This window comes from Pseudorca crassidens, chromosome 8 (assembly GCF_039906515.1).
Source record: "Pseudorca crassidens isolate mPseCra1 chromosome 8, mPseCra1.hap1, whole genome shotgun sequence".
Classification (NCBI taxonomy): Eukaryota; Metazoa; Chordata; class Mammalia; order Artiodactyla; family Delphinidae; genus Pseudorca; species Pseudorca crassidens.
In genome coordinates, this window is record NC_090303.1 from 51,497,717 (window position 1) to 51,511,996 (window position 14,280).

General features: G+C 33.5%; 1 protein-coding gene across 1 annotated transcript in view; it reads left to right on the forward strand.

Moving 5' to 3' along the window:
- The window catches only part of PEX1 (peroxisomal biogenesis factor 1), an 80,206-nt gene that overhangs the window by 49,448 nt on the left and 16,478 nt on the right, over positions 1–14,280 (forward strand). The window contains exons 17-23 of the mRNA XM_067746416.1: positions 1,601–1,665; positions 4,073–4,215; positions 4,298–4,401; positions 5,191–5,367; positions 6,458–6,688; positions 7,698–7,886; positions 8,161–8,291. Coding sequence (XP_067602517.1) covers positions 1,601–1,665; positions 4,073–4,215; positions 4,298–4,401; positions 5,191–5,367; positions 6,458–6,688; positions 7,698–7,886; positions 8,161–8,291 — 1,040 coding nt within the window. The remainder of the gene's footprint in view (positions 1–1,600; positions 1,666–4,072; positions 4,216–4,297; positions 4,402–5,190; positions 5,368–6,457; positions 6,689–7,697; positions 7,887–8,160; positions 8,292–14,280) is intronic.

Sequence of the window (14,280 nt, forward strand, 5' to 3'; positions counted from 1 at the left end):
TGCTTTTCGCTTTTCACCCTTTTTCATAAACGTGAACATTTTCTTTGGATTTCTTTGTTAGCGAAAACAGTTACTAATGTAGGTCTTTAATAAAAGTGAAGTAGTGTAAAGCAAACTTCAAAAAGTGAGGGAAACCTGTATTGTAAACTTATTCAAAATTGATTTATAATCTGAAACCCAGTTTATTAATTTGCAATTGGGTTATGCCTACCCTCTTTTTATCACATGAGATTTTCTGAGCTGGTTATGTGGGTATCCTGGCATTGATGGAGAGCTATAACTTTTAAATTTCCCTATCTTCTTTTTTTGGAATTTGGAATAACTATGACCATATTCTTCTTTTTTACTTGTCACTAGAATGTAGTTTTACTTTTTTTTTTACATATAATTTTCAAGATTAACACTTGCAAATATTGTTGTATTTTAGATTGTTCCATTAGGGAGGACATCTTATCTCTTCCCTTTAGTAAATGTTCAAATCTCAATTGGGATGAGTTCTCAATGCACAGGTTTCGGTAGAGAGTTGAGGCTGTGTAGGTCTGGGTGGATCCCAGGAGGCATGTATCAAAGACAGCCCTTTCACTGACACCAGTTTGTTGCCTTTTTCCTAATATTTTGCCTTAGTTGTTTCTTGTTCCATCCTCTGTAGTTCCCTGACTATACTGAGAAAATATAATCAAATATTAGTATATTAATAGCTATCTAGATGGCTGAGTATTAGAAATTCTTTATTTTGGTCACATATCCTGATCACTTTTTGGTCTTTTTAAGGTAATGATTTTTCATTGGAGATCACTTTAGGGCCTATTCAGTTTTTTAAAATATCCCAATTTAAGGAAAGACTGTCCTCATTATTGATATTGTTATATGTAGTAAAGTTTGTTTTGAAAGTTTCCTCAGTTGACTTTTAGAAAAAATGATACATTCTTCAACTTCTGAGCAAATAAATTGGTTTCAGTTACTGAAGATGCTAATTAAAGTAATTCATGTCACATTACATATTTTTTGGAGTCTCCAAAGATGTGAGATAAATGGAACATTTTCCCTTTTTAAACCATTCATTACCTTACTAAACAAATAATTATTCAGTACTTATTATGGAGCAGGCACTGTTTTTGGCACTGGAGATTCAGTAATGAACAAAACTGCCTTTTTGGAGCTTATATTCTACTAGTGGAGGGAGGGAGACAATAAACAGACACATTCAATGTATAATATACTGTCAGGTGGTGGTAGGTACTAGGTAGGAAAACAGTCAAGGGAAGGAGGTGTAAAGTAACTGGAGTGAGTCATAGATGGGTTTGTCAGACAAGGCCTTTCTGAGGATGTGGCATTTTGTCAGAGATCTAAATAAAATGAAGCAGTGAGCCATGAGACTATCTGGGGACAAATGTTCTAAGCAAAGGAAACACCAAGTATAGAACTTGTGGTATGATATTTAGTCCAGCCGCATTAATTTTTTAAATGTAGTTCAGAGAAATCCATTAATTATATTAAAATTTTTCTGTTATTGCATTTAGACTTAGTCATGAACAAAAAGTATATTTTGTTTTTAGATAGTTTCGAATGAATTCTAATTTAATTTTATTTTACCTAATAGGGACCAGAGTTACTCAGCAAATATATTGGAGCAAGTGAACAAGCTGTACGGGATATTTTTATTAGGTTAGTTACCAGTGAATGTTTTTTTAAAGTAACTGGCTCTGTGGTTATTTATCAGTCAATGCTTTTTGGTCTTCAGTTGAAAAACTGATGTTTGAAACCTGTGATTTATGTGGGTTATTAATAAACTGAAGAACAAAAATTCACTGTTTTACCAAATACCACTTAAATATAAAACATTTTTGATATTAAGTTTTGGAAATTATTTGGTTTTATATTTACAATAGAAATATTTCTGAAATGCTGAAAGTGGAATCATAAGTGGTTACTCAAGGATTCTCAAAGTATATGAAGCAGATAATTACCCCAATTTATCTCTTTTATAAATTAAGATTCCATCTGATCAATGTAATTAAAATAGAGTATAATTATTACTGCATTTATATAAAAATACATATGAATACAGAAGCTAATATTTAAGAGTAAAAAAATTACTTAAATGTGATGGGATTACAGGAAGCTTCTAAATGAAAGAGCTACTTTGTTCTATTCCACTAAAATTTTATTATAAAATATGCAATTAGGAGAATATATATAATGTACATATATATTTTAAAGAATAATAAAATGAACTCTTGTATTGCTACCACCCAATTTAAGAAAAGAATATTACCAGAAAAGCCTATTACAGGTAAAGACAGTCAACCACATATTGACAAAAGGTTCAATTTACCAGAAATCTATTACAATTATAAAATTATTTGTATCTAATACTGTAACTTCAAAATATTTAAGGCAAAAATTTATAGAACTCCAAGGAGAAATTGACAGATCCACCTTCATAGTAGAAGATTTTAACACAGTTCTCAGTAATTAGTTAGTGAAAAAATAGTTTTAAAAAATAGTAAAAATTTAGAAGATTTAAACAACATATTCAGCAAGGTTGATGTAAGCATATTTAGAACATGTACCCAACAATTGGAGAATACACATTCTTTTCAGGCACACCTGGAACATTTTTGAAAATTGGCCATATGTCAGGCCATACATAGTGATTGCAGTGTTTCAAAGAAATAATATCATAGAGACTCCATTTTCTGAAAACACAAGTTAAAATAATCAAGAAAAGGATAAGCCCCCCCATACATTTAGATATTTTTTAAAAAACTAAATAAATCATAAGTGAAAGAAGAGATCTAATGGAAAATAATGAGCACTAATAAGGAAAATGCTGTTTATTAAAATTGTGAGATACTGCAAAACTTATTTCAAGGAAAATATAGCTTTTAATTTTTAGAAAAGAAAAAAGACTGAAAGTTAATCACTAGGTATCCATCTCATGAAATTAGAAAAAGACAGATATAAATGAAAATAAAGAGGGAAATAATAAAGAACAGAAATTAGTGAAATAGAAAACAATTCAGTAGAGAAGTTCACAAACCCAAATATGTTTTGTAAACCTGATACAGTTGATCTCCAGCAAGACTGATCAAGAAGAAAGCAAGCATGAATAAACAACATTAGGAATAAAGGTGAGGAAGCAAGACTAAAGATATACCAGAAATGTAAAAGATAATAAGGGAATATTGTGAAATAATATTATAAACTTTATGCCAGTGTTTTTGAAACTTGGGTAACATAGACAAAATATATTTGACCAAAGTCAAGCAAGGAAGAAACGAAATCTGAATAGTCTTGTAAAGGTAGGAAAACAGTGGGCGCTAGTTAAAAATCCTTGCATAAATCAAACATCAGACCTAGTTGGTTTTTTAAGAGAGTTTTGCCAAACGTTCAAGGCACAGGTAATCCAGTGTGTTGTTGGCCCCAGATTTATCTTACTTGCCATGTATTTACTAAGATATTTGTTGGGTTTTTTCCGTCACCATGACAGATATTTTGTATTAGGGGCGATTCTTTAGACATCTAGTCCATCCTTTTACCAGAGATGGAACTTATGTTACCTTCTTTTTAATGAAAACAAAATTAGTTAATAAATTAATAAAACTATATGTCAAAGTTCAAGTTAGAAAAAATGTAATATGTATAACTAAAATATATTTTATAGAGAGCCTTACAAAATAAAAGTACTAAGCTCGCCAAAATGTAATGGACAAAAGACACGAAGAGACATTGCACAAAAGAATTGCAGGTGGCCAGTAAGCATATTAAAAAGAGTTTACTTGTAATAAGAATCAAAGAAGCATTTCACTCATTGAGTAAGACTGGTTTTTGTTTTAGTCTCTGTCCAGAAGGCATGTGTCTTCCCTGACCTCTCTAAGACCTGGTTTACTGAAAACAAGGATAATTACATATGCCTTGCCTTCCTTAAGGGTTTGTTGTGAAGAATTAAATAAATACATAAGTATATATATATGTGTGTGTATGTGTATACAGATATAGATATATATATGAAATTACTTTGCAAACTCTGAAGCCCTATTCAGATAGGAAATACTGTTTGTTTCCCCAGAGCACAGGCTGCAAAGCCCTGCATCCTTTTCTTTGATGAATTTGAATCTATTGCACCTCGACGAGGCCACGATAATACAGGAGTTACAGATCGTGTAGTTAACCAGTTGCTGACTCAGTTGGATGGAGTAGAAGGCTTACAGGGTAATAATTGTAAATACAGAAATATCTTCTTATAACAAGATTTCACCAGGATTTAGTAAAGGATTTTTATTCCCCCCCCCAGGTGTTTATGTATTGGCTGCCACTAGTCGCCCTGACTTGATTGACCCTGCCCTGCTCAGGCCTGGCCGACTAGATAAATGTGTATACTGTCCTCCTCCTGATCAGGTGACAATTTCATGTTTTGAGTCCAAAATCCAACAAATGCTATACTCTTTCCTTGTGAACTTTACTTCTGCCAGGTAATAGAAGCCGTCCTTAGAAGACCAGCTTTCGGCAAAGGCCTTAGTCAGTGCTTTCTTACAGCATGAAAAGATTCTGAATTAGATGCAAAGCCTTTTTTTGGCCCAGCCATTCCATGCAAGTCTGAAAACTTTATACTCTTTCAGTGTTGGCCAGTTGGAAAAACAAGTATTGCATGGCCATGTTCCCTGTGTTCAAAGATCACACACCTCATTATCCAGACAAAAGACTGATACTGAATCAAGCATAGGACTAGGAAGCATCTATGCATGTTACATAGAGATATGACTTTTTCCTAGTCCTATGTTGATGGAGCTCTTTTTCCCAAATTTAGAAATGAATGAGTAAAAGAAGAAATAGACAAATGAATAGTCAAAGGTATAAAATGTCTATATATCACATGTAGCAGTTATTTTTTCTTTCAAAACACTTTCTTGGCTCATTTGCCCAAATCTAGAAAATAAGCACTGTCTGAATTAGAAATGATTTACACTAAATAGTTAAGAATGTTGATTTTCATTCATTTTCCTATGTTCCTTCTGTTAGGGAAAAAGTTCCAAGGAAGATAGATGTAGCCTACTGGTACATTCCTCAACTTATTTGTAAAGCTTATAAGATATATGAAGTGAATTTATAAGAAAAATTCTAAGAGACACAGTTTAAAATAACGTATTCAATTTTATTCGTTAAATCAATTAGTTTTTCTCCCTTCAGGTGTCACGTCTTGAAATTTTAAACGTTCTCAGTGACTCTCTACCTCTGGCAGATGATGTGGACCTTCAGAACGTGGCATCAGTAACCAGCTCCTTTACGGGAGCTGATCTGAAAGCTTTACTTTACAATGCCCAGTTAGAGGCCTTACATGGAAGGCTGCTGTCCTGTGGGCTGCAGGTGAGTTATATGAGGAGATCGTTACTATGGTGTCTTATGAGTGATACGAGCAGTTCAGTGTCAAAATTTCAACCTTAAAAGAAATTCCTACTTTTTAACAACTTTAGTTAACTGTATAGAAATTTACCTTTAGTCGAGTGTACCATAATTGGAATATTGGCTTTGCAGAGAATTTGTAATTATTTGAAGAGTTTAGTGTCTATTTCTCTAACATTACCTTACTATTGGCAAAATATGTTGGTGTGTGGAAGGGTATTCTTTGAATTGAGGTAAGAATTATATTGAGATTTTAAATTCATTTTTTACTTTTAAAAAAGATCATCAGATAGTTATTTTGAAACTCAAATTGTCCCAGATATGGCCAATAGGAGCCCCTTTTGGATGGCTTCTGTGTCCTTTTGATATGTCCTCATCATCCTTTGATCACTTACTTACTTCCCTATACAACAAAATGTTCTAGGTTTATCTTATCTGTTCTCCAGCACTAGAATCAGTTTTTTTCTCTAAGGATAATATTTTAATTTTGGCAGAAAATAATTTGATCTCTGCCACATTATGGACTTTACCATATATTTTCTGGGAAGGGTTTTCAACTGTATACTCCCCTCTGCTACATTTTGTTAGAGATTCTTGCAGGGACTAAATTTAGATACTGCCAAGTTTTTGCTATTTATTTTGGCAAGCCATTGAAGTTTTTTTTCTGCTAATGAAAGGGGAAAAAAGGTGTTTACAAGTAAACTACTCTATAATGATGAATCAGCCATGTTATACAGTGCTTTATCATTTCAGAGTAGAAAAATGTGAATTGAAAGAGACATGAAAATAAAATCGAGGTCTGAGTCCTAGCTTTGTTAGTTTTGGGGGAGATGGTTGGCAAGTTATCTACACATTCCATATGTTCTTTCCTTATTTTAATAGTTAAAATTTTGTGATGTGACTCAGAACCATTAGAGAATCAATAAGAGCTTTTGTAAAAAAACGCCTCAAGTTTCCTTGTACTGGTCTATTAGAATGCTGTCTCTGTGTGGTTTATTTTTGAATTGTGGACTATTTAGAGCTTTACAACTGGTTGTCCTTTTGTGTGTTTTAGGATGGAGGTTCCAGCTCTGATAGTGACCTGAGTCTGTCTTCAATGGTTTTTCTTAACCACAGCAGTGGCTCTGATGATTCAGCTGGAGATGGAGAATGTGGCTTAGAGCAGTCCCTTGTTTCTCTAGAGATGTCTGAGGTGCTTCCAGATGAATCAAAATTCAATATGTACCGGCTCTACTTTGGAAGCTCTTATGAATCAGAACTTGGAAACGGAACCTCTTCTGATTTGGTACCTTGTGCAGTCACTGTACAGTTCTGAAATAGACAGCTGTATGTTGGTGTAATTTATGTCCTAACTAGCCCCACATGTTCTTTCTGGTTGGTTTGTCCTTCAGTAAAACAGTCTTTTCTTACACTAATCATTTTCACTCCGTGTTAAGACAGAGCTGGCAGTAAGGGGAGCCGAAGTAGCCAGTGGTTGTGATTACCCTTTGGTTTCTTTCAGGTTTTTCTCCCTTCATTAGTGGCTTTAAAACATCTTTAGTAGCAGATTCATTTTGTATTAAACTTAAATTCTGTTATTGTAGAACAGTTGAGGATAATGAGAAATTTGGTACAATAATGTCAAAAATTCTGACAACCAAATGTTATCTATTGGTAATACTTCTGGTGGAAAATATAAGCACAGTGAAAAACTTAGTAGTAGTAATGTTTCAACAAGGAAAATGTTTAGATTAAATTTGGGCAATATCATTGTTTTTCTAAGCTAAAATAGCATTTGACACATATCTCAGAAAATTAACAGTGGTTCACTGTTGCTTTAGTGGTTAACATTTTTACAAATATTTAGTAATTTGGGGGTAAATTTCCTTTATTAGGTTTTTAAAAATATAAACATAACCCATTTTTATTCTCAGGAATAGTAAGCTGTTTTAATTCTAGTCTTTGTTTTCTGTTTAACTTACATGTAGAAATGTCCCAGAACCTATACCCTATCATTAGGGCATTTGTGGTGGATTTAATAACAAAGCATTATAAAAACCTTGTATGATTGGCAGTTTTCACTCTGTGGTGGTTCAACAACATAGGTATAGATGAACCTTTACAGAATATGAACGTATTTTAAACTTGCTTAATTTCAGTTGATTAAAATGTAAGCTTACCCATGTTAAAGTTTTATTGCTTAAAGTTCATAATTCTATCTTTGATAAATAATTTTTTTCTCCTTTGCTCTTTTTCCCTCCCTTCCTCTCTCCCTTTCTCCCTTCCTTCTCTCATTATTATGCTTAACAACGAAGAGCTCACAATGCCTGTCAGCACCAAGCTCCATGACTCGGGATTTTCCTGGAGTTCCTGGGAAAGATCAGTCCTCACCAGTCTTCAGAACAGCCTCACAAGAGGGTTATCAAGAGCTCACACAGGAACAAAGAGATCAACTGCGGGCAGATATCAGTATTATCAAAGGCAGATACCAAAGCCAAATTGGAGTATGGCTTTTTCCTCTTCATTATAATTGTAAAACTTTTTAAAAATTGTTTTTCCTTTTTAATATGTATTTTTTGATTGGTAAATGAGCTCTCTTTATAAACAAGGGACTGAAACACATCAATCAGTCAAATGATTATGTGCTAACAATTTTTAGTAATCTTATGAGAAAGGGAATGTATAGTCTCCTAAGAAAACTGGCAAAAAGAAATAACACTTGGACTTCCTTTTCCATCACGTCTCTAAGTTAACTTTTGTCTTTTTTTTTTATTTAAGGAGGATGATGCCCTTAACCAAGCAGGCCCCATCAGAACCAGTCTGGCTATTAGTCAGTCACATTTAATGACTGCGCTCAGTCACACAAGGCCATCCATCAGTGAAGATGACTGGAAGAACTTTGCTGAGCTGTAAGTAAAAGATTCTGATCCAGAAGTATAGATATTATTACAGGTGACAGTTACTCAAACTTTTAAAGTTCTTTTAAAATCACAAGTAATACTTTGAATATTTAAAGCAATTCAAAACATTTGCTTAGTAGCCATGTGTTTAAATACCCCAAAACTTCAGGAATATAGAAGTCAAAAATGAATTTTCATTATAAATGAATTTTCATTATAAATAATTCAAATGTAATCAGATGAATTGGTTAATGACTTGGTTTAATTTTAAAAGCGTCAAAGAAAATAAAGGAAAGTCAAAAGCCCAAAATGATTCCACTATACAGTTTCCAAAAATTATGAAAATATAACTGTTTTGTTTTCAAAATAATTTATATTTTATTAATCTCATTAATAATTAAAGACCATTTAAATACCTTCACATTTATTCACTTGTAGACCGTGTTTAATATACATTTGAATTTATACATTTGAATTTATAGGCTTGCAGTTGTCTCACTAGTAACTTTGGAGTCTGAGACCCATAGACTGGGAACCATTCTAGGTCAATGATTCAACTTAATTCAAGAAATGCATTCCTCTGTAATGTACAGCATGAAGACTACAGTTAACAATACTGTAGTATATATTTGCAAGTTACTAAGAGAATAGATCTTAAAAATTCTTTTCACAAGAAAAAACAATGTAACTGAGATGATGATGGATGATATCTATACTTATTGTGGTAATTCTTTCACAATATATACATATATCAAATCACTATGTTGTACACCTAAAACTAATATAACCGTATATGTCAATTATATCTCAATTTAAAGAAAGTTAAAAATGGGGGAAAAAAAGAAATGCATTCCTGGTCTTTAGAAGTTACAACTTTCTTGTTGAATTTTGCTATATTCTGGGGTATGCATGCACATACGTGTACATGTATGTGTACACTGAAAGGGTAGAAAAATTTTCCCTTCCCTTCTAGATTCTTTGATTGGTCTAATAAATAAATTGACATAAGATGGATTAACAGGAGAAAAAATAATTTTGTACATTCAAGATCTGCATAAAAATAGTAGACTAAAGTCAGTCAGGCAGTTAAAGCTTATATACTGTCCTGAGCTAAGGACAGAGATAAGGGCCTGGACTTCAAAGGGGAGGAGGGTAATTCACAGGAAAATGGGAAGAACAGGTGTTTGGTAATCAGACGTTTGTCCTGTCATGCAGATAAGTCTTTTGAGATTAAAAAAGTTATCTCTGGTAATAGCTCATTCTGGTGCAGGCCCCGTATCTAAATTCTTTTAAGGCAGTTAAGGGATAGGTAAAAAAGCTTTTCTCAAGTCTGCTGGGTCTTGATTCCCTTTAAGTCAAAATAATCCACATGGCAGTTTGGGGTGGAAACTAGAATGATTCAGGATCTAGTCTAGTTTACAGGTAGAAACCCAAACGTCAAAGATAACAGTACTAGAATCTGATATCCACAAAGCTGTATTACTGAAACATGATTTCTCTCTCTACAGTGACCCCCATTTCTAACAAAGATAACCACAGTAAGACTAAACTATTTTCATTCTAGTTGCACTAAACTTGGCCTGATTATTTACATAAGTTCGACAAGAATAGTAATGGGCCATATAGATGCTTTTAAATCTCCTTTCCTGGAAATTTTCATAAGGAATCTCAGATTGACCTTTTGAAAGCCTCTTGAGGCTAGGAAGCCGAGCCAAGGACTTACCATCAGATTTTGCTTGCAATAGCTATGTACTGTTGACCCTTGAACAACATGGACTTGAACTGCGTGGGTCCACTTATACAGATTTTCAATAAACATCTACTACAGTACTACACAATCCATGGCTGGTTGAATCTGTGGAGGCAGAACTGTGGGTACAGAGGGCTGACTGTAAATATGCAGATTTTTGACTGTGTTTAGAGGGGGTTAGAGGGTGGAGGGGTGGGGGAGGCACCCCTAACCCCTGTGTTGTTGAAGGGTCAACTGTATTTGGGTTAATTTCTCTTTTAGAGGTCCCCAAAATAGCCTGAAGTCCTTGTACTTGCCAGGAAATAACCTTCCTTACTCACCTGGTAAGGTTACTGGGAACTCTGTAAGCAAGGTCTTCCTTACTCACCTGGTAAGGTTACTGGGAACTCTGTAAGCAAGGTACCAGGCTGGTTTTCCAAGGAGGTTTATTAGCTCCATAAAATCAACCTTAGTTCCTTAAAACTGTCTAGTTTTTCTGTTCTATGCACATTCTCAAATAAGACATTCCAGTCAAAGCCTTGAGGATATAACCAGTGTTTCCAATTGTGTCCTGTTACGAGGAGAAAGGATTCTTATTGGACTTATGGAAATAACTGTATCCATGAAAATAAGAATACTCACTAAGAGTTTCTGAATTCTGGAGGGATCAGGTAGGAGAAAAACATGTTTCATCTTTGTTCACAAAGGTATATTTTACCAAATTACTGATAGCTTAAGAGAAAAGAACAAGGTTTCCTTAAATCTGGAAAAACAAAACATAGCAATGTTTCAAACAAAGTCATAAAAATTATAATGATCCTCAGTAGTTCATTCAGTCCTATGTAGTTAATTTTTATGGATCTTTTGTTAGTTTTATGAAGCCATCAGTTTCCCCATTAGAGTTCTGCAAATTCTTACCTAATTCAGTGGTATAAATTGAAAATTATCAGAAACCTGTTCTTGTTAGAGTCCTTTCCATGAGTCTCATTGAAGATGAAGCACTTTTGCAGGAACACTTTTACAATAACGATAAACGACAAGAGACTTAAAAATGTCCATGGTTAAAGATCTGATGAAACTTCATTATAATGCATTTGATAAGGAAATTTGGTTATTTCTCTGACAGTATTTTAAGACAACTGGAATTATGGTTGATAATATTACATATCAGATATTTAGGAATTTTATAGTTTCTATAAGACATATTAATAACATCCATATAATAACATATCCATATAAATATAACTTTTAGTATTATGTCAGTGTTTCCCATGTACTTTAATATATCAAGTAATCCTAATTTATATCTCTTTTTATAAGGGGAGAGAGAGAACAAATCTTATGAGACGTTCCAGGGGCCCTCTGGAAAATCCCAGAGTTAAAGGTCAAAAAGCCTTATTTAGAATTTGATTTTGGAGAGATTTGTCAAAAATATTTGGTTTTAAAACACCATACTATCATAGGTCACTGTTAAACAATATTATTCACTTAACCAAAGCAACAATTAAAGACTTTGCAGGCAAATACAGAAAGTTACATAGTTGTAAAACAAACAACAAAAAGCGCCTTAGACAAGAGCATTTTCTTAAGCAGTCAGACATGAGGCATAGGAAGTTATTTTTCTTTGTTTTCTAGGCAGACTACTTAAAAGGTAAAGAAAAACCTTTCACAGTCTTATCAATAGCAGACCAGTAGTCCAAAAAAATTTTGTCCTGAAAGAGAAGTTTTAATATCAGTAATGTACTTATATAAAACTAAAACTTATTTTTTAGAACCCTTATAATAAATTCCTTCCGTTTTAGCCAGCTTGACAAAGTAAAAGTCTCTTTCCAATGTTCCATACCCATTTAGTTTGTCCTTTATTCTCTTTCCCATTCTGAAACAATCAGAATAGAGTTGCATACAGTTGTTTTCCTTATTATTTCTCAGTTTTAATTATATAAATTAGAATTCTTAACACTTAAACCTTAATTTCTAGTGATTGTGAACTGTTACACCAGCATTCTGTAGACTAGCAAATTAATGCATACATTTCATAATTTCTAAAAGAATATACTTTAACAGTACAATTCTTCAGTGTAGAATAGGACACATTTATTTATACATCCAAGTATTTTTAGTTCCTTTGTAGTAAGAAGCCAGAAGTAAATAGATGTTCAATAATTAATGTTTCAGTATTATATTTAGAAATGATCAAGATATCCAAAGATATTTCATCACTTACCAAAACTCTAAGGGTATAAGTTACCAAAGAGATTCTGGAAACTATTTAAGTAGACATATCATAAAATTTAATTATTGTTGAGAAGTTCACTTAAGAACTAGTTAAGTTTTAAACAATTATATTTAGATTACTTATGAAAATTTCATGAGACATTAAAACAGCCACCATGGCAAATTTTGTAACAGATACATACTTAAACTAGCTTTTATTTACTGAAAATTATCCCAGATCACATAAACTTGAGAAGAATTTGGATTGGTTTGTATTATGTTTCTGAGAGTTTAGATATATTAAATTTGATGAGTGCTTTTTTCTTTAAGCCAAATAAATAGATCTTTTTACAAATTAATTTTGGCAATATTCATCCAGAGGTAGAAAAGTATCACATATACATAACATATCCATAGACGTAACAAACACACACAGACAAACAGACCCTGTAGCTTCCATCCCAAAATTTTAGCCATGGAAGTTTTTATACCAGTCTATTTTCTAAAAGCCTCTTCCCCTCAACTCCTTTTTTTTCCCCCAGTCTCAGGTGATTATAGGCAGTACCTTAGCTATCTCCTGGGTGTTTACATTTCAAAGACATGATAAGATTTACATCTTCAAGGGACAGAGGAAGAATGCAAGTTTTCTCATAGGAGTTTTTTTTTTTTTTTAAGTATAGTTGATGTACAGTATTAAATTAGCTTTAGGTGTACAACATAGTGATTCAGTATTTATAGATTATACTCCATTTAAAATTACAAAGTAATGGCTGTATTTCCCTGTGCTGTACAATCTATCCTTGTTGCTTATTTTATACATAGTAGTTTGTACCTCTTAATCCCCAGCTCCTGCCTTGCTCCTCCCTCCTTCCCTCTATGGACTGGTAACCACTAGTTTGTTCTCTATATCTGTGAGTCCATTACTGTTTTGTTTCGTACATTCATTTGTTTTATTTTTTACATTCCAAAATAAGTGATAACAGAGTATTTGTCTTTTCTGACTTACTTCACTGAGCATAATATTCTCTAGGTCCATCTACGTTGTGGCAAATGGCAGTATTTCATTCTTCTTTAAGGACTGAGTAGCATTCCACTGTGTATACATACGACATCTTCTTAAGCCAGTTATTCGTTGATTGACACTTAATGTTGCTTCCATAACTCGGCAATTCTAAATAATGCTGCTTTGAACATTAGGATGCATGTATCTTTTTGAATTACTGTTTGTTTTCCTTGGATATATACCCAGGAGTGGAATTGCTGGATCTTAAGGTAGTTCTATAATTTCAGTTTTTTGAGGCACCTCCATTTTGTTTTGTTTTTTTTTAAACATCTTTATTGGAGTATAATTGCTTTACAATGGTGTGTTAGTTTCTGCTGTATAACAAAGCGAATCAGCTATACATATACATATATCCCCATATCTCCTCCCTCTTGTGTCTCCCTCCCTATCTGACCCCTCTAGGTGGACATAAAGCACCGAGCTGATCTCCGTGTGCTATGTGGCTGCTTCCCACTAGCTAGCTATTTTACATTTGGTAGTGTATATATGTCCATGCCATTCTCTCACTTCGTCCCAGCTTACCCTTCCCCCTCCCTATGTCCTCCAGTTCATTCTCTACATCTGTGTCTTTATTCCTGTCCTGCCCTTAGGTTCTTCAGAACCTTTTTTTTTTTTTTTTTTTTGATTCCATATATATGTGTTAACGTACACTATTTGTTTTTCTCTTTCTGACTTCACTCTGTATGACAGACTCTAGGTCCATCCACCTCACAACAAATAACTCAATTTTGTTTCTTTTTATGGCTGAGTAATATTCCATTGTATATATGTGCCACATCTTTATCCAGTCATCTGTTGATGGACATTTAGGTTGCTTCCATGTCCTGGCTATTGTAAATAGAGCTGCAGTGAACATTGTGGTACATGACTCTTTGAATTATGGTTTTCTCAGGGTATATGCCCAGTAGTGGGATTGCTGGGTTGCATACTGTTATCTGTAGTGGTTGCACAAATGTTCATTTATACCAATACTGTAGGACAGTCCTCTTTTC